The 24,560-nt window shown below is 48.2% G+C and overlaps 2 protein-coding genes and 1 pseudogene across 2 annotated transcripts; 2 read left to right on the forward strand and 1 right to left on the reverse strand.

Annotated features, from left to right (window-relative positions):
* Window positions 1–219: 219 nt before the first annotated feature.
* On the forward strand, window positions 220–4,648 carry LOC117854181 (uncharacterized). Its single transcript, XM_034736484.2, has 2 exons — window positions 220–3,559; window positions 3,956–4,648. The coding sequence occupies exons 1-2, from the start codon at window positions 718–720 to the stop codon at window positions 4,342–4,344; spliced, it is 3,231 nt and encodes a 1,076-aa protein (XP_034592375.1). The 5' UTR covers window positions 220–717; the 3' UTR covers window positions 4,345–4,648.
* A 6,846-nt stretch (window positions 4,649–11,494) lies between these two features.
* LOC117853852 (polyadenylate-binding protein 3-like) lies at window positions 11,495–15,443 on the forward strand (annotated as a pseudogene).
* Window positions 15,444–15,720: 277 nt separating this feature from the next.
* Window positions 15,721–20,208, reverse strand: LOC117853670 (probable LRR receptor-like serine/threonine-protein kinase At1g14390). The gene is made up of 7 exons (XM_072293281.1): window positions 18,726–20,208; window positions 18,060–18,193; window positions 17,089–17,332; window positions 16,795–17,003; window positions 16,671–16,720; window positions 16,350–16,470; window positions 15,721–16,266 (listed from the first exon to the last, which is right to left on the reverse strand). Exons 1-7 carry the CDS (start codon window positions 20,011–20,013, stop codon window positions 16,021–16,023), a joined length of 2,292 nt encoding a protein of 763 aa, XP_072149382.1. The 5' UTR covers window positions 20,014–20,208; the 3' UTR covers window positions 15,721–16,020.
* Between the last annotated feature and the right edge of the window lie 4,352 nt (window positions 20,209–24,560).

Raw genomic sequence — 24,560 nt, forward strand, 5'->3', positions numbered from 1 at the left:
AAGATGCAAAAATCACTCTGCTTTGTGTGCTCACGAGAAGGACACAAAAAAATTGCCTACGCAGGCATCAATCATCAGGAGATTAGGGTGAAAAGGAGGCACAAATGGAGCCAAGCAGCAAGTGGCCAAAGCCTCAAACTAGACAAGTAAACTCACTCATCAACAGTGACACTTCTTTGGTAGCCCCCATTAAATACTGCTCCGGCTCCCAAGAACCCCAGATAAGACCAAAACGACCGGGGTTTAACCCACCCCAAATCAAGGGTTTAAGCAAGGCAACCCAACAATTACTACTAGTTCTCCTCTACTCCAAACTCTTATCTCCTTGCTGAGCAGCGAGCACACATAACTGAAGCGAGGAAGAAGAGGGGAGAGAGACGGCAGTCACGGCTTCCATATGCTAGTTGGGTGCGGCACAAGCAACGGCACCTGAAAGCGAGCCAGCGACCTCCACCTCGCCACTCGCCTCCTCCTCACGCCCCGCGATCCCAACCCCCACATGCCTCGGCGACCACCTCGTCCTTCTCCCTGACTCGCCGGTCGCCGCCTCTCTTCCCACTCGCAAGCGATCGGCCGGGCGCGCGCATGCCGTGAGCTCGCCGTGCCCGCCGGCCGCTCGCTCTCTCGGTTGGAAGGGAACAAAAAAGTCGTCGCCTTTTCCGGTTCCCGCGGCGGGTTCTTGATCGAGGCGGCTGCTGATAATAAGAGACGGCAATAATGGCGTGCCACCGGCGGGCCCGGCTGCTCCCCGTGGTGGCCGTCCTCGCCGCCGCGCTCGTGGCGCTGTCGGTGGGGCCGGCCGCGGCGCTGTCGCCGGACGGCAAGGCGCTGCTTTCGCTGCTGCCGGGCGCGGCGCCGTCGCCCGTACTGCCGTCGTGGGACCCCAAGGCGGCGACGCCGTGCTCGTGGCAGGGCGTCACGTGCTCGCCGCAGAGCCGGGTGGTATCGCTCTCGCTGCCCAACACCTTCCTCAACCTCTCGTCGCTGCCGCCGCCGCTCGCCGCTCTCTCGTCGCTGCAGCTGCTCAACCTCTCCACCTGCAACATCTCCGGGACAATCCCGCCGTCGTACGCGTCGCTCTCCGCGCTGCGCGTGCTGGACCTCTCCTCGAACGCGCTCACGGGCGACATCCCCGACGAGCTCGGCGCGCTGTCGGAGCTCCAGTTCCTGCTCCTCAACTCCAACCGCCTCACCGGCGGCATCCCGCGGTCGCTCGCCAACCTCTCTGCGCTCCAGGTGCTCTGCGTCCAGGACAACCTCCTCAACGGCACCATACCGGCGTCGCTCGGCGCGCTCGCCGCGCTCCAGCAGTTCCGCGTCGGCGGCAACCCGGCGCTGTCGGGCCCCATCCCGCCCTCTCTCGGCGCGCTCTCCAACCTCACCGTCTTCGGCGCCGCCGCCACCGCGCTGTCGGGCCCCATCCCGGAGGAGCTCGGCAACCTCGTCAATCTGCAGACGCTGGCGCTGTACGACACCGCCGTGTCCGGCTCCATCCCCGCCGCGCTCGGCGGCTGCGTCGAGCTGCGCAACCTCTATCTCCACATGAACAAGCTCACCGGCCCGATACCGCCGGAGCTCGGGCGGCTGCAGAAGCTCACCAGCCTGCTCCTCTGGGGCAACGCCCTCTCCGGGAAGATTCCGCCGGAGCTCTCCAACTGCTCCGCGCTGGTGGTGCTCGACCTGTCGGGCAACCGGCTCGCCGGCGAGGTGCCCGCGGCGCTCGGGCGGCTCGGCGCGCTCGAGCAGCTGCACCTCTCCGACAACCAACTCACCGGGCGCATCCCGCCGGAGCTCAGCAACCTGAGCAGCCTCACCGCGCTGCAGCTCGACAAGAACGGCTTCTCCGGCGCGATCCCGCCACAGCTCGGGGAGCTCAAGTCGCTGCAGGTGCTGTTCCTCTGGGGCAACGCGCTCTCCGGCACGATCCCGCCGTCGCTGGGCAACTGCACCGAGCTGTACGCGCTGGACCTGTCCAAGAACCGGCTCTCCGGCGGGATACCCGACGAGGTGTTCGCGCTGCAGAAGCTCAGCAAGCTGCTGCTGCTCGGCAACGCGCTCTCCGGCCCGCTCCCGCCGACCGTTGCCAACTGCGTGTCGTTGGTGCGCCTCCGGCTCGGCGAGAACAAGCTCGCCGGCGACATACCCAGAGAGATCGGCAAGCTACAGAACCTGGTGTTCCTGGACCTGTACTCCAACAGGTTTACGGGAACGCTGCCTGCCGAGCTCGCCAACGTCACGGTGTTGGAGCTCCTCGACGTGCACAACAACAGCTTCACCGGCAGCATACCGCCGCAGTTCGGGGAGCTCATGAACCTGGAACAGCTCGACCTGAGCATGAACAACCTCACCGGCGAGATACCGGCCAGCTTCGGCAACTTCAGCTACCTCAACAAGCTCATCCTGAGCGGCAACAATCTGTCGGGGCCGTTGCCCAAGTCGATTCGGAACCTGCAGAAGCTGACCATGCTGGACCTCAGCAACAACAGCTTCTCCGGCCCGATACCGCCAGAGATTGGTGAGCTGTCAAGCCTAGGAATCAGCCTGGACCTGAGCTCCAACAGGTTTGTCGGCGAGCTGCCTGAAGAGATGTCCGGCTTGACGCAGCTCCAGTCACTCAACCTCGCGAGCAACGGGCTCTACGGCAGCATCTCGGTCCTGGGCGCCCTCACCAGCCTGACATCCCTCAACATCTCGTACAACAACTTCTCCGGCGCGATCCCGGTGACACCATTCTTCAAGACATTGTCGTCAAACTCCTACATTGGCAATGCCAACCTCTGCGAGTCCTACGACGGCCACACCTGTGCGTCGGATATGGTTCGTAGGTCGGCCCTGAAGACGGTCAAGACTGTGATCCTCGTCTGCGCCGTTCTGGGGTCAGTCACGCTTCTACTTGTCGTGGTTTGGATTCTGATCAACAGAAACAGGAAGCTTGCCGGCGAGAAGGCGATGAGCTTGTCGGGTGCGGGCGGTGATGATTTCTCCAACCCCTGGACGTTTACACCGTTCCAGAAGCTCAACTTCAGCATCGACAACATCTTGGCCTGCCTTAGGGACGAGAATGTGATCGGCAAAGGTTGCTCTGGAGTGGTGTACAGAGCCGAGATGCCCAATGGAGAGATCATCGCTGTGAAGAAGCTCTGGAAAGCGGGTAAGGATGAGCCGATCGATGCCTTTGCCGCTGAGATTCAGATTCTGGGCCACATCAGGCACCGGAACATCGTGAAGCTGCTGGGGTACTGCTCCAACAGGTCCGTCAAGCTCCTGCTCTACAACTACATACCCAACGGCAACTTGCAGCAGCTCCTGAAGGAGAACAGGAGTCTGGACTGGGACACCCGGTACAAGATCGCCGTTGGGACAGCGCAGGGGCTGGCCTACCTGCACCATGACTGCGTCCCGGCCATTCTCCACCGGGACGTCAAGTGCAACAACATACTGCTCGATTCAAAGTATGAGGCCTACTTGGCTGATTTTGGACTGGCCAAGCTGATGAACTCCCCCAATTATCATCATGCCATGTCACGCATTGCAGGTTCCTACGGCTACATTGCTCCAGGCAAGTAATTCTTTCACAGCTACTATGTACTAATCTACATTTCTCTGTTCTCGCTTCGTTAGTGTTGAGACTATAGTGTAGAATAGCAGCAACACCAATTAATGCCACAGCTCAGTGCTTCTTTGGGAAATGCTGCGGTTAAGCAAGAATCTTTGACCTTTAGTTGCTTCTAGCAATCTTAGCCTTGTTCTGCATCCATGACCATGACTCAATTGCTTGTGGCTTAAGCTGGTAGCAGTGATCACTCTGACTAAACACTAAATGAAGTTGTCCATGCCGAGGTTGTACATACTACCAGTTCCTCGCATCACAATCATCGTTGCCAATCGGGATATGTTGACTTGATAATGCTAAACAAGTTCTTGATTATTAACATTTGTCTTGCATATATTTCAGAGTATGCGTACACGAGCAACATCACGGAGAAGAGCGACGTGTACAGCTACGGCGTGGTGCTGCTGGAGATCCTGAGCGGTCGGAGCGCGATCGAGCCGGTGGTGGGCGAGGCCAGCCTGCACATCGTGGAGTGGGCGAAGAAGAAAATGGGCAGCTACGAGCCGGCGGTGAACATCCTGGACCCGAAGCTGCGGGGCATGCCCGACCAGCTGGTGCAGGAGATGCTGCAGACACTGGGCGTGGCCATCTTCTGCGTGAACGCGGCGCCCGCGGAGCGGCCGACGATGAAGGAGGTGGTGGCACTGCTCAAGGAGGTGAAGAGCCCGCCCGAGGAGTGGGCCAAGACGTCGCAGCAGCCGCTCATCAAGCCCGGCAGCCAGCAGGGGTGACAGACCCGCCGGTGCAGATCGGAGGGTGGATTCTCTTTTGGATGGTTTCGAAACATCGATGGAGACGATGAAGAACTAGCATTCGTTGTAGCTGAGGTTCAGTGGTATACATGCAGATTGCAGGTAGAACCGTAGAAGAAGTGGAGAGGAGACAGAAGGGGAATGGAGTAGGTTTTTGATAATTCAGGGCTAGCTTAGCTTTGGTTAGGCGATTCTTGTACAGCTCGTTCGAAATGGTGTCGCAGCCCGGTTTGCGGTGACTTGGAATGGGAAATTTTCTGGGTTGTCTGATGCTCTCGCAATACATCATCTGTGTGTTCGTTTTTTTTTTTGGCTACGTGCACAATGCTGCCACCGTGAGTAGTAGCTGTTCAGGGGCTTATTGAATCCCAGATTTCACCGCAGTGAAGAGCATGAGAAGCTTTTTGCTACCAGTACCACCTGTGAACTCACCATTTGAAACTCAAGCCTTACCAACAGCATTGATATGCAGAGACTTCATGTACAAATGTACAATGCACTTTGATCAGTCAATTCAAAAACATACACATGTGATTTCAATTTCGTGCATGAATCATCATTATTGAGAAAGCCCGGCTCGATCAAAATCTTTGTCGTTTCTGAACGTGCAGATGAGACTTGCCAGAAGTACAAGTACTACTGAGCCTATAGGCGTATAGGTGAACGCGTTGCTTCACATGGCATTCCTCAGGTGATGGAACGGGACGTCATGGGCCACATCGGAAGTATGGGCTGTGGGCCAGGTGGGGCCACTAACTTCACGGTGTTCTTCCGACATGATGTGCGTCGTAGCAACCAACAACATGTCTTCCCCGGCCCACCGTCTGTCTGCCCGCCTCGTTGCTCCCTCGCCCGCCGGTCCGCTGTCCCTTTCGTCGGGATAGCACCTGGAACGCCTGATCAACATTTAGCAGTTTGTAGAATTTCACTTGTGTTGAGGACAACACATTTTGCTGATTTGTATTGCAATAAGATGATTTTGTGTCTTTGATTGGCGCAAGGTTTTCCATTTTGATCATTTGTGTTGTACGGGTGGAGCTACATATTCAATTGCTTGCTTCCTGTTTATTCTTGGTTAAAGGGAATGAGAGGTAAAAATACCCCTCAAACATATGGAGAAAATATTTCACCTTCCCTCTTTCTCCCTCTCTCGCACGATCCCCTGCCGGCGACCACTCTTACCCCCGTTGCCCCGGCCTGCTGCGTTGACCGCCACACTGCCCTGACCGCCGTCCCCTCTGGCTGCAGCCGCCACCCCGGCCTGCCATGCCGACCGTCATCCCATCCATCCATGGCGTCGCCCCACCGTGCTAGCATGACGTGTCATCGCCCTGCTGCACCACCGCTATGCGCTATGGACGTCGTCTCGTCCATCCACAACACTGCTCCATCGCACTGGACTGCGTGGCGCGGCCCCGTATGTTCGGTCTGCTGCACCGCCACTCCATCTCGTTGTCTGCTGTCCTGTCCGACCACATTGTAGCTCGCCGAATGCAGCCCTACCTGACCCTTCATGTGAGATGCGAAAGAGGAGTGGGAAAGGATAAAATGGATTGCCCACAGACGGGGGGTTGTAAGGGAAAGGGGATTAGAGAAAGGGAATCTACTGCAACACTGATCTCATGTATGTTCAAAACGTATTTTCTCGATCCCCTTTAGCTAGTATATGGGAATATGGGAATAGAGTTTTCTCAATCTGTTAAAATTGCTTAATATATCGTCTTTATTTCCTGCCGCGCTTCCTTGAAATAGATCCTCCTCAACTATTGTGTCCTTCTCTCCATCGGGGGCCAATCAAAGAAGCTTGGGGTTCTATTTCTCCTTTGCTTTTCTTCTGTTAGCGAGAAACTCCCAGCGACGGTCGCCGTCAGGCTTCCAATGTTGGAGATTCGTGCGCACAGCCTGGTCCGTCGGATGCCTTTTCATCTCTCTGAACCCTCAACCTCTTCATATCCATTCCTGCTTGAATCGACGCCGCCGCCCCCTGCGCCCTCGCCGTAGCCGACGCACCGTCGTTCCCTGCGGCGGCCGTCGCCGCCGCTTGGTGCTCCCGTGAGCTGCCACGGCCTGCCTGGTGCTTCGCCGCCGCGGCCCCGCGCCGCCGCAGGCAGCGCGCCATCGTCGGCTGCGACGGTCGCTGCCGCTCGCACGCTGCCGTCGACCACCGCATGCTGCTGTCGCCAGCCTCCTGGTGCTCCTCGGCCGCAGCCCCCTGCTGTCGCCGCCTCGTGCTCTACGGCGCGTCCTTCTTTCTTATGCCTGCCGTTTTCCACAATTGATAGTTTTTACTGCACTTGATCTCATGTTATCTCAGTTCTTACTGAATAATGTTGAGTTGTTGACCACTAGTAATTATAGTAATTAGTATTAGCGCACTGCTTGATTTTAAAAGGGATCGCAGGTACCAAACTGCACCAGCTAATATTTACAGAGCTTTATGCTATTCTGTTTGGACTAACATGCTTTCGGTTCTACAACTAATTCAATTATTACTCTCACAGCTATCAGCAAACAATTGTGGTTGACTTATGATTACTCCATGACAAGCAGTTCTTGCAAAGAAATAGTAGCATGTACTAGTGCATACACATATTTGTAGCCAAAGCATTTGCTTTTAGAAATTATAGCCTGCAAGAACCATGCTTATGATGCAACTGGGCACCATGTAGCGAGTGTTCTTCATGGTGGAAATAGAGTTCAGCAGATGCAAGGAAGTAGCAGGGTCACTTTATTTTTTTTTTTCATAACTACCCCTGTTACTTTTTGGAGGTATAATAGATAAACAGTATAAAATGTGGGGGGAAAAAAATCAAAACCTGTGCAGATTCATTAAAGCTGGACAAACATGAACATGACCAATATGGTCAGTCTTCTCTCTACAAGTCCTAGCCTCTGTTCCATTGAACAACTTCTTAACCTCCAATAGGATCTTTTTATGGCGTGCAAAATGCAAGTCACAGAATAAACAGAAAAATAACTGTACTTCATTTGCCCTTTGTAAGAAAAATGGCCCTAGGCCATAATGATTTCAGTGATTAATGACAACATAGTCATTGGGACTAATGTGTTTGCAAGATGTACCTTTGTAGGTGTTTTATAGGTTCCAAGGATGAAATACAAAATCATCAAATGATAAGAAAAAGAAAGACTTAGAAGAATTCTAAGGCTCTCAAATGATGGTAATGAAGCTGGGACAAAGACACGTGGAGTCTTGAAGCGAATCCTGTTGAAGATTGTGCATCGACATAATCCACCGATTCATTCGGTGGTGATCAAGTATGGTCACCGAATCAGTCGGTGACAAAATGGACTGCAGAGGGCCAAGGATGTGTACCATGTGCACCGACACATTCGGTGAGCACAGTAAGATCGCATCGAATCAATCAGTGCTGTCGGCTCGGCTCATGATCGGCTCAGATTCGGCTCTGAAACTTCTTGAAGTTATTTTAGCTAACACCGATTCATACGGTGGGTACTGGAGCGGAGCGGCGAATCAGTCGATGAAGTGGGAAGCAGCGGCTCAGGGGCTTCACCAATTCATACGGTGATGGCCAAGGAATGACACCGAATCAATCGGTGACAAAGGGCTCAGGCGTCAGCGGCTCAACGGCTACCTTGAGGGAGACCACCGACTCATTCGGTGGTGCACAGCAGGGGGCACCGAATCAATTGATGACCATAGTTTCTGTGATCGTTGCTCCAACGGCTAGTTTTTGAGGTTGGCTCTATTTATACCCCAATGCCCAGCCATTTGAAGGGTGTTAGAGCTTGAAGAAACTGTTGGCTTGTATTCCACATACACACAAGTGCTCTAGCCACCAAAGTGCTAAAGAGAAGATTAAGGCAATTAGCATAAGGCTTAGGTTTTGATTAGTGCTAATTTAGGCCTATTAGCGCATTGCTTTAGGGTTTAGCCTAGAGTTAGGCGAGGTTTGCACACCTCCTTTGTATCGGTGCTTGCGCGCACTAAGAGTTGTAAATCTGGGACATGTAAGTCTTGCGAGACCCTCCAACCGCGTTTGTGGAGTGGCCGTCGGTGCTTGTGATAGGGAAGAGAGGCCCTAGGTGTTTTACCGAAGCTCTACCAAGTGAAGAGCGGCAATGAGCATCCGGAAGAGGCTAGGCGGAGACCCACTTGCGCATGGGGAAGACCCGTCGGCTATCCTACGGAGTTACTTGACCGGGAAGTTTATGCCCTTGCGCGGGCATTTCCTTTGAAAGGGGCTCCAACAACGAGGACCAGTGGAAAGTTTTACTTTCCAATACCTCGGTAAAAATCGTCGTGTCGCCACGCCGGGAGTTTGCCTTCTCTACCTCATTTACCTTCTGCATTTCTTATTGCACTTACATTCCGCATTTACCTTTCCTAGAATTGCCATGTGTAGTTTATAGGATTGGAACCTAGAGTGCAAAACTCTTTGCGGTAGAGATAGCAACACATAGAAAAAACTAGTACACATCTAGATAGAAATTGATATAGGTTTTTATATGTGCTTGGAGACTTAGTTTTTAGAACACCCAATTCACCCCCTCTTAGGGTGTCACGGTCCCTTCACCCTTCTTTGATACTATATATAACATCACAATCTATGCAGAAACGCACTGCAACTTGCGCCTCACGCCTTCATTGCCTTTGGAACACTACCTGAGTTTGGATTGCTGCTTCACTGGTGACTTAGTCAAATTCCGTTGCTTATCCTACTAATTCTAAATAAATCAGTGCTGCTTCATGCTGCAAACAAGTCAACCGTTGCTATTCCTAGTCCATACCTGGGATTTCCTAGGACTGAATTACCAACAGCCTAGTGAACTTCTGTAGTGGAGCAATTATGTAGAAGACACAATTATTGCGATAATTGACATAGGTGAAGTTCAGATATTCATAAATATGGTGAAGTCCAGCCTGTCAACATTTTTGAAGTACTATATTCAACATTGGTAAATGCATATTTCAACATTTAAGTTTACCTAATTCAACATTTTTTTAGACTACAATAATGAATATAAAGATGCCATATTCTCATATGATCCATATTTCAACAATCCTAAGTACTATATTCAACATTTTGCTAAACCTGTTTCAACATTTGTGAATAACATATTCAACATTTTTGAAAATGCATTTTAAATAACTATTTATACATTTCTAATCATCTAGCTCAACAATTAAGTTCATCCTGTTTAATATTTTCTATGATTTTTCTACAATACAATAAAGTTATTTCTCCTTATTTACTTACTATTACTAAATATTTCAACTTTCCTGATTGTTGTATTTCAGTAAAGCTACTTCGACGCTACTGAATTACAAGTTAAGTTTAAGTTTTCTGATTGTTGTATTTGAACATTTCTGTAAATCTACCTCAACACTACCGCATAACATGTTCAACTTTCCTGATTGTTGTATTTCAACATTTCTGTAAAGCTACTTCAACATTAAATAATAAATACTATTGAATAATAAGTTCAACCTTGATGATTGTTGCAGTTCAACATTTCTATAAGTCTACCTCAACACTACTGCATAACAAGTTCAACTTTTCTGATTGCTGTATTTCAACATTTTTGTAAATGTACCTCAACACTGTTGAGTAACATCCTTGTAATAATAAATTAAAGTACCACAATCAACATTCTAAATTATGAAATTACAATTTTATCAATTTCCTTCTAATTTATATATACTTTTTGTATCCTTTCATACTTTTGACTACAATTTTATGTTTATGCTCAACAGTTTTTGGTAAGGCTTCATGAGGAGATATTCAAGTGATGCTTTAGCGCTACTTTGAGAAATTTAGAACTTTGTATTCGGTTGGATGATACCTTTGATGTAATTATTAGTATATATGGATATTTTTCCACTTACAATTCGGTTTCTAAACTTTGTATTCAGTTTATGAACTTCAAATCTTAGTTTGCAAGTTCCCACCCATTGTTAGCCCCCTTCTAACCACGTGCCCCGAAAAAAGTCAATGCAAGCGAATTGATGCTAGCTACCTGCAAGGAAAAAAAGTCAAAGGCAGCGGATGGATGGATGCTGTTGCGCTCGGAACGAAACAAAAATTTACGCGCGTGAGGCATACAAGGTGGGCTGTTAGTGGGCTTTATAGTTAAATAGCTTATCTAGCTTATGGAAGTTATATAGGGATGCCCGAAAGAGACTCGCCGTGCTGCCCGTGCAGGATGTATCTGGGCCTAAGATCGTTTTATGGGTTGCGGATATCTTTGTTGGGCCATATACTGTGATAGAGTCCGAGTCGTTTTATGGGCCATCATTTTATCGTCAACCAGGCCAATTGCTCCCTATTGCACAGCCCAGCACTACTGCAATAGAGTCCAAGTCGAACTTGCGCCGACTTCCCTGATCCGATCACCCACCGCGCCGCCGCCTGGGTATAACAATAGAGTATTGGTATCGAGGACGGGACGGGATCATCCTACTTTTACATGTGTTTTACATGTGTTTAGTTGAAGATCAGGTGGGATGAGAATGGCATCAAAATGGAATATTCCTTAAAAAGAGGGATGGGATGGTCCCTCCAAATCGGTCGGATCGATCCGTCCCTCGCGGATGACGTCTCCCTCCTGCCTACTTCTCGCGCCATCCCGTCTCCTCTTCCTCGCGCCACCCCATCTCCTCCTCCTCATGGATGGCGGCAGTGGGCCACGACGGCGGGCTCGTGGGACGGCAGCGGCGGGTTGCGGAGGGTGGCGGGGGGTGTGGGAGCAGTGGGAGTAGCGAGCGGGGACGAGAGCGGCGCGGCGGGTGGCGGCGGGCCCCGATGGTGGAGGACAAGGTCGAGGTAGCAGGTGGCGGAGCAAGTCGGGGGCGAGCGTCGGCGCACCGTGGAGGAGGGCGGAGGAGGGACCAGGTCGACGACGAAGGACGGCGGGGCGCGGAGGACGGCGGAGGATCAGGTCGAGGCAACAGTTTTTGAGCAGTTGACAGTGAGTCCTGTAATTTTTGAGTGAATGACAATTGTGACTCACAGTTAACGGCACGAAAACGCCATTCATCTCGTCCCTCAGCCGTTCCTCCAACCAAACACTAAATGAGAGACGTCCCCATCCCTTCAACCAAACATAAAGTGGAATCATCTCATAAAAAAAAAAAAGATGATTGCCATCCCCTCCGTCCCTCCATCTAAACACACACCCTAAGGAAAAGCCAAAACCAAAAAGAAAAATAAGAATAATCCGTAGAGGCTGCGAAGGGAGAACGATCGAGGAGACAATGGCGACGCCGCCTCCGGCTACGATCGCGGCAGAAGCGGTCCCCGCGGCCGAGGGGGCACCGGCGGCAACACCTGCATCAATCGCGTCTTTGTACGTCGGCGATCTAGCTGATAGTGTCGAGGAGCCGGTGCTCATCGAGGTCTTCAGCCAGGATGCGCCCGTGGCGACCGTGCGTGTCTGCCGGGACAGCGTTAGCGGCGCCTCGCTCGGCTACGGCTACGTCAATTTCCACTCGCGTCATGACGGTAAGTGTATCCATCTATCGCCCGCGGTAGCCTTTGATTGTCTAGTTCTTAGCTAGTGTTCTATGTAATGTATTAATTATTATATATGGGGACTTTTAACACTGTATGTTCTTAATCATAGTTTGGGGTTTTCTTTGTGATGTTAATCACCCGTACGTTGCAGTACGTGTTTGGTTTCGACTTAACGTATTCTCACCAATTAAATTGATTACTCGGGTTTTACAGGTTGAGGTTTTGATTAGACAAATTCCAATCTCTGACTTATGCGTATTGCTTACGCTTACATGCAAATTGTGTAGTGCTAGTTGAAACTTCTTGCTGTTTACACATATGATTATTATAAGTTTTCTGCATATGTTCAAGCATGCAACATGTTCACGGGTAGGCTAATTGTATGTGACCATCTAGTATCAATTCAGTCATTGGGAATATCTGTATTGATTAATATGTTGGACTATTTATTTAATTTCAATGTTAAGTACATAACAAGATTGATCAATATATCTGTCGGAGTTTGAGCCTCAGTTATATAGTGTATTTTCATAACTTGGTATTTGATGCCTTTTCAGTTGTTCGTGCACTTGAAGCTTTGAATTTTGCTCCTTTGAATGGAAAAAACATTAGGCTTATGTTCTCCAATAGGGATCCAAGTATGCGGAAAAGTGGACGTGCTAATGTGTTTGTTAAGAATCTTGAACCTAGCATTGACAGCAAGAGTTTGCATGACATGTTTTCATCTTTTGGCACTATACTATCATGCAAAGTTGCCACTGATCCATCCACTGGCCAGTCGAAAGGATACGGTTTTGTGCAGTATGAGAGTGAGGAGTCCACTCAAGATGCAATTAATAAGCTTAATGGCATGCTAGTAGATGGGAGAAAAATCTTTGTGGGCCTACACATGCGCCGTCAGAACAGAGAAGTCAAGTTCACAAATCTATATATAAAGAACTTGCCTGCTGAATTCACCGATGATGATCTGCGGGCAAGAGTTTGCACCATTTGGTGAAATTACTAGTGTTGTGATCATGAGACATTCTGATGGTTCCTCCAGATGTTTTGGTTTTGTAAATTTTTAGAAATCAGAATATGTTACCGAAGCACTCCAAAAGTTGAATGACAAGTCTATAGATGATAAGGTCTTGTATGTTGGAAGGGCTCAGAAAAAAGCAGAAAGACAAGCTGAGTTGAGAGCAAAATTTCAGCAAGAAAGAGACAGTAAGGTTGAGAAACCTCAAGGGACTAATTTGTACTTGAAGAATCTTGATGATAGTATCAATGATGAGAAGCTCAAGAAGTTGTTCGAAGAATTTGGTGAGATAACATCATGCAAGGTAATTTTATATTTGGTTTTGTTGGTTTTCTTTTTTTTATCGAAGGGATAAAATACCACACGTTCAATAGCTAATGCTACTACTATTTATCATATTTGTGTTTTGACAATTCTTTAGGTCATGGTTGATTCTAGAGGAAGGAGCAAGGGTTCAGGTTTTGTGTCGTTTACCATTGCTGAAGCTGGCCATAATGCTATAAGTTTAGAATTGATTATTCTTCTTTAAATATTTGTCATAATAGTTTCCAATGTTTGATGTTTCTAATATCAAATTCTAACTAATGAAATAACATGCTAGATTAATGGAATGAACAGTAAGATAGTTGGAAAGAAACCACTCTATATTGGTTTACATCAACCTAAAGACCAAAGAAAAGCGATGTTAACTGTAAGTGACTATGGGCTGGTATTTTCTTTTTTGCAAGTGACTTTTTTACATGTGTAAGATCGGTGATTTATCTTCCTCCTATATTCACTTCTCTAGCATGGTTTTACGTGTCTTTATTTCTTAACTTGCTCCTTTGTTAACAATATTAGGATTCTCTCTATTGCCTGTATCTTTCTGTTATAAATGCTAGAGAATCCTAATACCAAAAAACTAATTATGTATTCAAATGATAATATTGATTAATAATGACACTATTCTTACTTGTTTTTTTATCACACTATTGAATCTATGGATATATTCCTATGTCATTGCTCATTTTTCTTTAATGCTATTAATTTAATGTTACCATTGGAATGCAGACCATGTTTAGTTCATCCTCAAATTCCAACTTTGACACTATGCAAAAAGAAGATTCCCCATCACATCAAACTTGCGGTACATGCATGGAGTACTGAATGTAGACGAAATCAAAAACTAATTGCACAGTTTTGTTGTACTTTGCGAGACGAATCTTTTGAGCCTAATTAGTCAATATTTGGACAATAATTCACAAATACAAACAAAACGCTCAGTTGCGCTACAGTATTTTTGGTTGTCCAAAGTTGGGCAACTAAACAAGGCCGCAATGATGTTGAACTTATTTTTGCTAGGCACATTTTGCTCAACGTAGCCTAGCAATGGCAGCTGTTTCGTACGCTACACTCCAGCCGGTTTATTTTGGCCACCCAGCTCCTGGTCAAATAACACTGCAAGCTACTGTCTTTGGATTTCCACAACACTTGGTCCCTAGAATGGGGCCTATCACTCAAGTCATAATGCCACAGAATACGCAGAGTTCAATGCGTCATGGCCAAAGGATGGGTGCTCGTCATGGAGCAACGTCACCACACATGTGTCTACAACAGCAGGTAGTATCCTTTGAGTCATCCATTCATCAGCCTTTTATGTGTTTCAATCCTCATAACTTGCCATTGCACCCTGCATCAAAATCACGTTTGGCATTTCATACGTTCCTTGTGCTAATGGTGCTGGCATCTTGTGCGCAGAGGATGATCCATCCAAATGCTAGTCAGGGCATCAGGTACATGCCCAATGCCAGGAACGCGGCTTACCCTGCAATGCTGCCTCAGGGCTTCCCAAGCGCCATGCCATCTCCGCAACAGGCGGATGGCAGCAGCCTTACTAGTGTTCTAGCTTCTGCTAGTCCGGAAGTGCAACAGCAGGTAACCATGAATCCATTATTGATGAATCCCTTCACTGTTCTTTCTTCAACTCATTCACAAACCTTCAAGTGGTATTGTGGTAATGAACGTGATGATTAAAGTTTCTGAATTGAGTTGTCGACGGCGAGCATATTTGAGTTGCGTTTATCTCGCAGCGACTCAAGATCTTAGATTTGATCTTTCCTCTCTGTTTTTTTTTTGTGTGTAGATGTTGGGCAACAAGCTGTACCCGTTGGTGGAACAGATCGAGCCTGTCCAAACCGGCAAGGTGACAGGGATGCTGCTCGAGATGGACAAGTTGGAGATCCTACACCTCCTGGAGTCTCCGGAGGCTCTCAGGGCCAAACTCCGTGAAGCCGTTGTGGTTCTGCAGCGATCTGAAGCCAGAGGCTCTGCCGATCCTGCGGGTGCAGTTGCGGCGCCAACTATGGATGCATGAGCAATTGATGAACTCGCTTAACAATAAAGAAGCATTTGCCTAGGATTTCAGGAAATTATTCAGTACTTGTCCATGCAGTGCGCAACTGTGCATTGTTATCTACCGTTTGCTGATTTGTTTGATGGTTGGGATGCGTTAATGTTTTTACTGAACCTCAGCATTCTGTGTCTTGGTGTTTATTTATTTTAGGTTACTCCGGTTTGGCTTCTTATTTCAATGTCAAATTAACTTGCAATTCATTTTCTCCAAATGTTCTATTTTTAATGTATAAATTGACTGCTGATACTCCATACTTCCGATTTACGCAGCGCCCCGGCCAATCAAAATGGCTGAAGTTTGGTGTGCTGCTTTTATTTTTTCAATTGTTGGGTGTTCCTCCGGATGCTTAACCGTGAAAGTTGGAATTAAGGCGTCTGTTTCAAGGTATTCAGTTTGAGGAAATGAAATACTGTTACAGTTCTAGCATTCACTTAAGATAGAGGTGAACGGACATAATGCTCATCGGCACCCTTTACCAACCGAACGCTCGGTCCATGTTTTAAGATTTTCGTTTACCAATTCCTAATCTACTATGAACACATACTCTCATAGCATCGATTGCCAATAGAGCAAATTTTACGTCTAACTGAAGAACATATCTAAGAAAAAAATTCCACTTCTGTACATAAAGAACACCAAGGATCTCTCTTGCACAACAAAAACCAGAGGCAGATTGATGGCGCATATAACTTCATTGCTATGATTGGATCGAAACAAAAGCATACCACCCTTTTCTATTTCTCTGCTCTTCAGCCCTGCGATTTGACGCTCAAGCCTAAGCTCTCGCTGCTCGCCCACCCATCCTGCACTTGCATGGAGTACTGCAGATTCCAGATGACGTCATCGATGGAAGGCCGGTCGCTCGGTTCACCGGCCGTGCAGTTGAGGGCTATCTCAGCGACCGTGCACAGGGAGTCCACTGCGAAAGTACCTTGGATGGCCGGGTCTGCCATGTCTTTCAGTCTATCTGGGTCTTCAGTCAGGGCCTCGCTTAGCTGAGGATAATCACAAAAAAGCAACATTTTGTTGAGAAGTACAGACTCATCGTTGTGATGAGAAAATGGAGCTTGCGCCTAACCTGAGCTTTCAGGGACTCCAGTTCGCTTTGAGAATCTGTCGGTTTGCCTGTGATCACTTCGAGGAGAATTAGGCCGAACTGGTAGATGTCTTGCTTGTCCCCTTGTTCCATATTATGAGCACTGGGGAGCAGAGAGAATCATGTTGGTTGATTCAATTCAAGAAAATTGTACTACTAATCAAATCTTCATTCGTTCAGAAAAACTGATTGGCAACCTAACAACTGCAATCACTGGGGTCCTATTTATTCAGATTACCGATAACTAATGCATATAGTTTGGAGATGTCCCTTTCTCTCCACAAGGTAACAAGGACAACGTACCTGCCAATATCATTATCTTCATGGACAGCAAATGGGATCTCTGAGAAGATCTGCAAGATAAGAACAGTTACAACTTAGCCATCAGGCAGGCAAATGAGGAACTTCACCAATCATTTGAACTCACCTTGCCATTCTTGCTAGTTGATATAATTGGAAGGTTGAAGTCATTGATTTTCGATGTGAGGGTCTTGTCCAGCAGAATATTTTCTATGTTGAGATCATTCTTTACGATGCCTGGAGCAGTCATATTGTGCAAAAACTGGATCCCTCTCGCAACACCAGTGACAGCAGAAACCCGTTGTGGCCATTTCAGCATTTCGCGTCTTCTCCACTCTGTAAAAGCAGTCAAACTGTAAGTTGGGAGTCATGCAGATATTCAGTTCATAACTGCATGCATGGCATCATTCACTGTAATTACCGGTAAGATGACTTCTTAGAGATCCATTCGTCACACATTCAGAAATGAGGTATACTGAGCTAGCAATATTAGGATTTTCCTGATCACCGACAATGCAGTGACCAATGATGCTGACCAAATGACGGTGCCGAAGTTTAGAAATAATCTCCATGTACGGGGCAAGGCTCTGGGGAGAGTACTTTGGCTTCAGCCTCAGACATCTAACCAAGACTCTTGAACCATCTTGAAGCTGACCATTATAATGCTATGAAAGCAAGACACATAAAAGAACAAAAGTTAGTCTTTACAATACTGTATTTGTAGCATAAAGCTGTACTACTGATGGTAGGGGTGTGAAGTGAAGCCAACATTAATTGCTGATGGAAAATATCAAATATGCATAATACCCAGAAAAAATGGAAAAACAGCAATAAATCCCTAGGGCTGGAGCCTGGATATACTAGAACAGGCTATGTTAAACCATCTTGAAGTTGAATTTGAGCCTCCGTTCAGTTAAGACACTAATAAATAATAGTAAATATAGGAAAACATCCAGTTTGCTCTCATTTGAATATTTGGTTCGTACTGTTAATTAAAAGTTGAAAAAAAATCTCCAAATGCAAGCTTGCAAAATGTATTGAAGAAAGGTACTGTTTAATAACCACCCCAAAGCCTATGTTTATCAAATGCCAAATACGGCCAAAATGCAACAAACATAACAGGACAATAATTGGCAGTACACTGTTGTACTCTGCCATGAGTGGAGATACTACAGTGGACGATTTGAACAGTTTGTAGCCTAGTACCCTAGGAGAACTAAACATTGTTTTAAAAAAAACGCATTAGGTGAAAATGAGTTAGATAAATATAAATTCACATGACCTGTCGACCGCACTTCTGAAATAAACATTCTGTGGAGTAAGTAGTGAACAGTGGAACATTTATTTGTGTATTCATTGCCTTCCATGCCGCAAGAATCCATTACTGCATACCTGTGCGAGAGGACTAGTCTTGATCATGTTGGAGGAACTGAAGTTGTTGGTTGCTTCCTGGAGCTCCTCCAATGTATACACACGGTACGCTGGCACTTCCAATGTATTCACCCTAGCAGCTTGTGATGCATGTCCTGTCAAAATGGATACCAAATTAGAATGTGAAATAAAAACTCTAAAATTATTAGTATTGGTGAGTTTAATTTACTTTGTCAGCAAGGCATAGTTCATTGTTTTTCTTTGCCTTTATGGGTTGATTGACTTTGAAGCCAATTACTTTCTCAAAGTCTACTATGAAGTAAGGAATAAAGACCCACACCATGTTTCAAAAGCTCAGAGTCTAAGTTAGATCCACATACTACATCAAGCAAAGTTTCCCAATTCATTGACTAAAGCGAGTAGACTTTATTCACAGCTAAAGAAACAAATGCGGGGAAAAATGATAGAAAGCAACTAGATGTTCAAAGTTACTAGTGGTTCAATTCTATATTGTTCCTTTGTACCACTAATCATAGATCACTCATGCATTTTGGTGTTACTTGCCCATAATCTTGTGCTCCCTTTTTATTTTAAATTTATATGTACTATTAGCTAATTATTGAAGAGCACGACAGAAAACGAAACGATGCGATCAGTTCAACTATGCACATGAATTTCTACACTTACTCTTATCAGCAGGAGTAATAATCTTCTGGGTCGCCCTAGCCGGAGCCTTCCATCCATCCGCCTTCTTGGCCGGTGCCGCCGCCGGCGACTTAGGCAGTACGCTCACCTCCGGGTGCCGCGTCCTCGCCCTCCTCAGCACCACGACCATGACCAGCGCAATCAGTAATGCGCCACCGACGACGGCGCCGGCAATCGCGAGGATCATCCCGATCTCGCCGCCCTTCCCCCTCCCCTGCCCTCCGCCTCCGCTCCCTTGCGGCGGCGGCAGCACGGCGGCCAGCGCGCCGGGGCTGCAGTACGTGCTGGCCCGCTGCTGCTTAGCGTCGGCGAAGCAGTTGCCGGCGACGAGCACCGTGCGCGCCGAGGAGTTGCCCCGCATGCACGCCGGGCGCGCCCCGGTGAGCAGGTTCGCCGAGACGTCCACGAACACCAGCGCCTCCGCGCACGCCGTCGTTGCCGGGAGCTGGCCGGCGAACCGGTTTCGGGAGAGGTTGATGTAGCGCAGCGCCGGGAGCGCGAAGATGGAGGAGGGGATCCACCCCTGCAGCCGGTTCCCGGACACGTCGAGGTACTGGAGCTGGCCCAGCGAGCTCACCCCCGCCGGAATCTTCCCGGTGAAGTTGTTGCCGGCCAGGACCAGCCGCACCACCGCCTTCCCCACCTCCGGGAACGCCGGGCCGAGCCGGTTGTGCGACACGTCCAGCTCCTCGAGGAACTGGAGGCCGGCGAGGGACGGCACGGAGCCGTTGAGCCAGTTCCGCGACAGCACGAGGCTCTGCAGCGAGTAGAGCCGCGCGAGGTCGCCGGGGACGCCGCCGTAGAAGTAGTTGGAGCTGAGGTTGAGCTGCTGCAGCGCCTGGAGGCGGCGGAGCTTGTCGCCGGGGAGCGGGCCCCAGGCGCCGAGCCCGACGAGCGAGAGGCGCGCAAGCGCGGGGAGGCGGGCGAGCGTGGTGAAGAGCGCCTCGGAGGAGAAGGAGGCCGGGAGCGCAGCGCGCCAGGCCGCGTCCGGGTCCCGGTCGCCCCGGACCGAGAGCGCCGTGACCTGGCCGCCGTCGCAGGCGACGGCGAGCGACGGCGTCGGCGGCAGCGCGCAGGGGTCCGGTGCACCCCGCAGCGGCTCGAGCGCCGGCGGGTACCCCAGCAGCTTGCGGACGCGGAGGAGCGCCTTTGCCTGCGACGACGCCAGAGGCTGAGCCTGCGCGGACGCGAGGGTGGCAATGCTCGCGCAGAGGTGGAGGAGGAGCAGCAGCAGGACGGTGGGCTTCGGCGAGGAAGGGGAGGGCGCCATAGTGTCGTGTGACAGTTGTCACGGCTGTGGACGGGGGCGGCCGGCAATGGCGAAGCTAGAGAGAGGGAGACGGAGAGAGAGGGGTGTCAGTGGGGGGAGGAGGAAGGCGTGGTGGGAAGCAGGTGGTGGAGGTGGCCATGGACGACCAGCGGGAGGGAATGGGAGTGCTTTCCAGCCGAACTCGCGGTGGGGACACTCGCACTACCGCGGGCAGCAGCCTTGCACACTGTGGTTTGTCTGTGTCCCCTCGCGTGGGGCCACGTCTCGCTGACGAGTGGGTCCCTGCGTGGGTGGCAGTGAGGCTGCCGGTGGGCCGGGCCCAGGGAACACGTGGCGGCGGGGGTGGCTGCGTGGTATGGTACGGCGGCGCAGATCCCGTGTGGCTGGCCTGACAATGGAAGCGAATGAAGTGGTGTGGGGGTGTCGGTCTGGGGGGTGGGGCTGTGTCACTGGGCTGCGGGACCCAGTTCGTAATCCTGGCCCACAGGTTGGGGCCAGGTGGCAGTTGTGTTTAATGGACACGGAGTTAAAACTGGCCTGAATCTGAATGCCTGATGCAAATGCTACAGCACACTACTTTAAAACTACTGACTCCCCCGATTTTTGTCGATTAGCATATGACCCGGACCCGCCACTGAATGCATAGTTGGCCCAAGATAAAAATTTGGCTGGAAAACGGGGGAGAGCGTTCGTTCGTAGCGACGCTGGGTAGCTGTAGGCCTGCAGCTGGTGCCGATGCGTGGTCGCCAAGGACGGTGCGGAGCACAAGGCCGGACCGCCGGAGGAGGAAGCCCGAAGCCGCGTATCGGGGGCGGCCTGTCCATGCTAATTTCAGGCTACAATGTCACGTGTACGCCCTGGTACATGCCGTCCGATGCTAAGGTCTTTGGAAAGGAGGTGCTAAATTAACACCCCATTTTTTATAAAGATATGGAAGGGGTGTTAAAACTTGCTAAAGGTGTTAAAAGTGGTTCCCCTCTCCACTGTTTCCCAGGTTACCCCTTCTCTCTCCTCCCTCTCTCTCCGCCGGTCATAAATGAGGGGGCAATGGAGTCATTTTCCACCAAAGATGTTAAAGTTTAACACATCATCCAAACACCCCAATGTGTTAAACTTTAGCACTAGTGTTAAAACTTTAACACTTGTTAATTTTTAACATAAGGTATCCAAACAGGAGTATCCTTGGTTAAAGTTAACTCGAGCCACGTGGATGCTAATTAGAAATATTAAATATAGGTTAATGAAAAAAATAATTACATAACGAGGATTAATTCTATGATGAATCTAATAAAACTAATTAATTCATAATTAGCACATATTTACTGTATTATCACACGTGATGATCATGAACTAAATTCATTTCGTCGATTTAACCTCGTTTATGCAACTATTTTTATTATTAACATTAACCTGTAACCTATATTTAATACTTCGACCGAAAGTCATAGACCGACGGCGTGGCCGCGCGCGCTGTCGACCTCGGCCACCGTGCCTCTGCCAGGTTGCCACATCGCACTGGCATCGGCACGGCCCGCCCCACGACCACGACTCGTCCACGATCGATCAGTCCTCTCCACTCCTGCACTCTCCTCGACTTGACCTTCGGACGTGGAACCGGTGCCGTGCAGCGTGGCACAGCGTGTAGCTTCCACGCGACGGGTCAAAATCGATCGAGTGCTGGGCACTGCCGCTCTGCTCCTGCTGCTTTGGATGGATGGATGGCCATTGCTCCTCTTTTTCCTGGCACCTTTGCCCAAAGGTCAAGGCTGCTGCAGCAGCAGTGCAGCGCATGCACCGGAGTGCTATGCTGCGCTGGGGTCAAACTCTGGCCGGCCTGGCACGTTGCTTCACCTTTTGATTCCTTGGTCCAGTAAACGCGCTCGATCGAGCGATATGATTTGGCAGCAACCGCCCGGCTCGGCTCGGCTCGGCGACGGCCAGCACGTAGGCAGTTGTAACCGGCGGTTGATGGGCCGGGAAGAAACGGCCACGAGAGAGATGCCTGTAAACCGCCCCTACTACTCCCTCCATCCTAAAATAAACGTACATCTCACTTCTCGAAAAGTCAAACTTTCTAAGTATAAAAAAAATGTACTGCTATTTATAATGTATAATAAGTATCATTAAATTGAGCATTGAATACACTTTCTTAATACATTTATTTAGAGATACAAATGTTGATATTATTTTCTATATTCTTAGTCAAACTTAAAAAAATGTTTGATTCCCCGAGAAACGAGATGTGCGTTTATTTTGGGACGGTGGGAGTAAGTGTTAGATTACATGCTTACTTAAAAATTCGCCGTTGCACAATGGTGATCTTCTCTGCAACGCAAATGGGAAATCAATCACAAGTCAACCCATCGCTAGCTTATGTGTGCTCGTAATTTACTACTAGCGCCTTGCGCGCATGGTCGGCCAGCATTTGCTTGCCTGGAGAATCTCTGCGAGCGTGCCTGCTCTAAACAATGGCAAACAGATTCTGAATCTGCCCCAGGGACGATTACAAGATTATAGACAACGCCATGCAGCTGCTCTGAGGTTTTTCAGAGTATGTGGTCGCGTTGAAGGACGTTTGCGCTACTGCGGCCGAGTAGTAATTTACTAGGGCATGGCAGCAGGGCCATAGCTCGATGATTCTTGCCTTCTTGGGATTGGATAACAAGCTGGAATTGCTTTTTTTTTAAAAAAATAAAGTTTTGTTTAAAATTGCTTCATTTTTTTTATTAATCATCATAGTCCTTGATACCAAACTTTGAACCGAGTCTAACGAGTCGAGACTGAATGAAATCAGTTATTGTTCTAAATCAACTAATTTCGATTTCCGAAAAAGAACGATTTAATCAAAGTAATTTTGAAACGAGCCACCCACCTAGCTTAAACAAGCTTTTTCTCTCAGGCCCTTGCCTTTCATACTTATATACTTAGGGTGTATATTGTACACATTGGATCTCCCAAAGAGATATAAATTTAATAATCCTACCTTTTTTTTTTCAATGTTCACCATGTTGTTAAAAAGTACGAACAAGTCTAATTGATGCGCAAAAAGGTAGATTGCCATGTTCTTACGTGGAGATCATGTTGCTCAACTAGCACTTCTTGTGCCCACTTGAAACTATCATTTTTCCGGGCTTCAAAGGGCCACTAATGAAATTCTTTTGTTTTCAGAAGAAAAACCGATGTCTTGGCAGGAAAAACAAAGCCGTCCGATAGTGGATCTCTTGTTCTTACTCTTCCACTTGCACGGTGAACATATCAGGCTCCAGACCTCGCGTGCACAGGGAGAGGAGATCTCGCTGCTGCGCGTCGCATGATGCACCCCATGGCTGGCTTTGCTTTAGTTGGCACGGCGCCTGGGCTTATCTGCATGGCCCGTTCCTCTCGTCCGCGTCCGAGCTCATAATTCGGTTCCCCACCACCTCACTCGTCGCTCCAGCAAACGAGCGGCTCCAAATCTCGCCCCCCCTTGTGCCAAATCATTCATCAGATCGATCGATAGATTGGCCTGCATTTACTTAATGAGACCGATGCCTCTCTGCAATCAATCATTGCCGGCTGCTGTCGTTCATCCGTGCGTGGATGTAGAATGTGGTGTTAATATGCATAGTTGTTCGGTTTTTTTGACCCGATTTTCTCTTACAACCTGGGGTACTTCTCTTCTTCTAACAATACACTCTAGCGATGCTTTTGCTGACGTTTCCCAAAAAAAGAAAATCAAAATTTCCTCAACCAATAAAGTAAGTGCTTAGTTTCCGGTCTAAGGCAAGTACATTAATATAATAAACGGTTTTATGCGTTGATATATAATCTTGAAATGACTTAAAAAATATATACAATGGATTGTCATTTTAAGTTGTCTCGTAGTGATTTTAATTGATTTTCTTAATTTGTGCATAGAAAAAATAAATATTATGAATTGTACGTCAACGATAACGGAGTAGTCATCTCGCAGTCCAAAAATTTAGCATATGAGACGGTTGTTTCGTGAAACAATGAACTCTTTTTCTCGCCTTACCTTATTTCTAGGAGCACATGGAATATCTGACCTGATTATAAGCTCTATTAATCTCGAATTTCAAATTCAAGTAAGTAAATAGTAGAATGCTATAACAACAAAAATTCTATGTGACACTGCATGAAGAGCAAGTACATTGAGCTCGTATAATAGGCGACCTCGTGCATTGATATGTAATCTTGAGACGACTCAACAGACAACTCATACAATAGGTTGTCTTATAAAATGTCTTGTAGAGCTATATAATTTCTTAACTTGTGCATATGAAAAAAGAAATATTATTAATTCAATGCAACAACAACTCGTACATGAGTATTGATTTGTCCCTAGTTCTAAAATTTAGCTCATGAGGCGGTTGTTTCGCGAAACAAAGATTTCTTTCTCTCTCCTCCGTATCATTAAAAATTCATTGAGATATAGCAATTTACTTGTCCTAAGACTGAGATGTAGCAATGTACTGCCTAAGAATACATGAGCAATGGAAAACAACCTTTTTCTATTTTAACGGAAGTTAGGGAGGTGCAATAGAGAC

The sequence above is a fragment of the Setaria viridis genome, chromosome 4, assembly GCF_005286985.2.
Source record: "Setaria viridis chromosome 4, Setaria_viridis_v4.0, whole genome shotgun sequence".
NCBI lineage: Eukaryota > Viridiplantae > Streptophyta > Magnoliopsida > Poales > Poaceae > Setaria > Setaria viridis.

Bases quoted from the DNA above. Each gene is read 5' to 3' on its own strand.
- LOC117854181 (XM_034736484.2), top strand. From the start codon at position 718: ATGGCGTGCCACCGGCGGGCCCGGCTGCTCCCCGTGGTGGCCGTCCTC. The intron at 3,560-3,955 runs GCAAGTAATTCT...CATATATTTCAG, and splicing joins CTACGGCTACATTGCTCCAG to AGTATGCGTACACGAGCAAC.
- LOC117853670 (XM_072293281.1), bottom strand. From the start codon at position 20,013: ATGGCGCCCTCCCCTTCCTCGCCGAAGCCCACCGTCCTGCTGCTGCTC. The intron at 16,721-16,794 runs GTGAGTTCAAAT...CTTATCTTGCAG, and splicing joins CAACTAGCAAGAATGGCAAG to ATCTTCTCAGAGATCCCATT. The intron at 16,267-16,349 runs GTTAGGCGCAAG...GATTATCCTCAG, and splicing joins TGGAGTCCCTGAAAGCTCAG to CTAAGCGAGGCCCTGACTGA.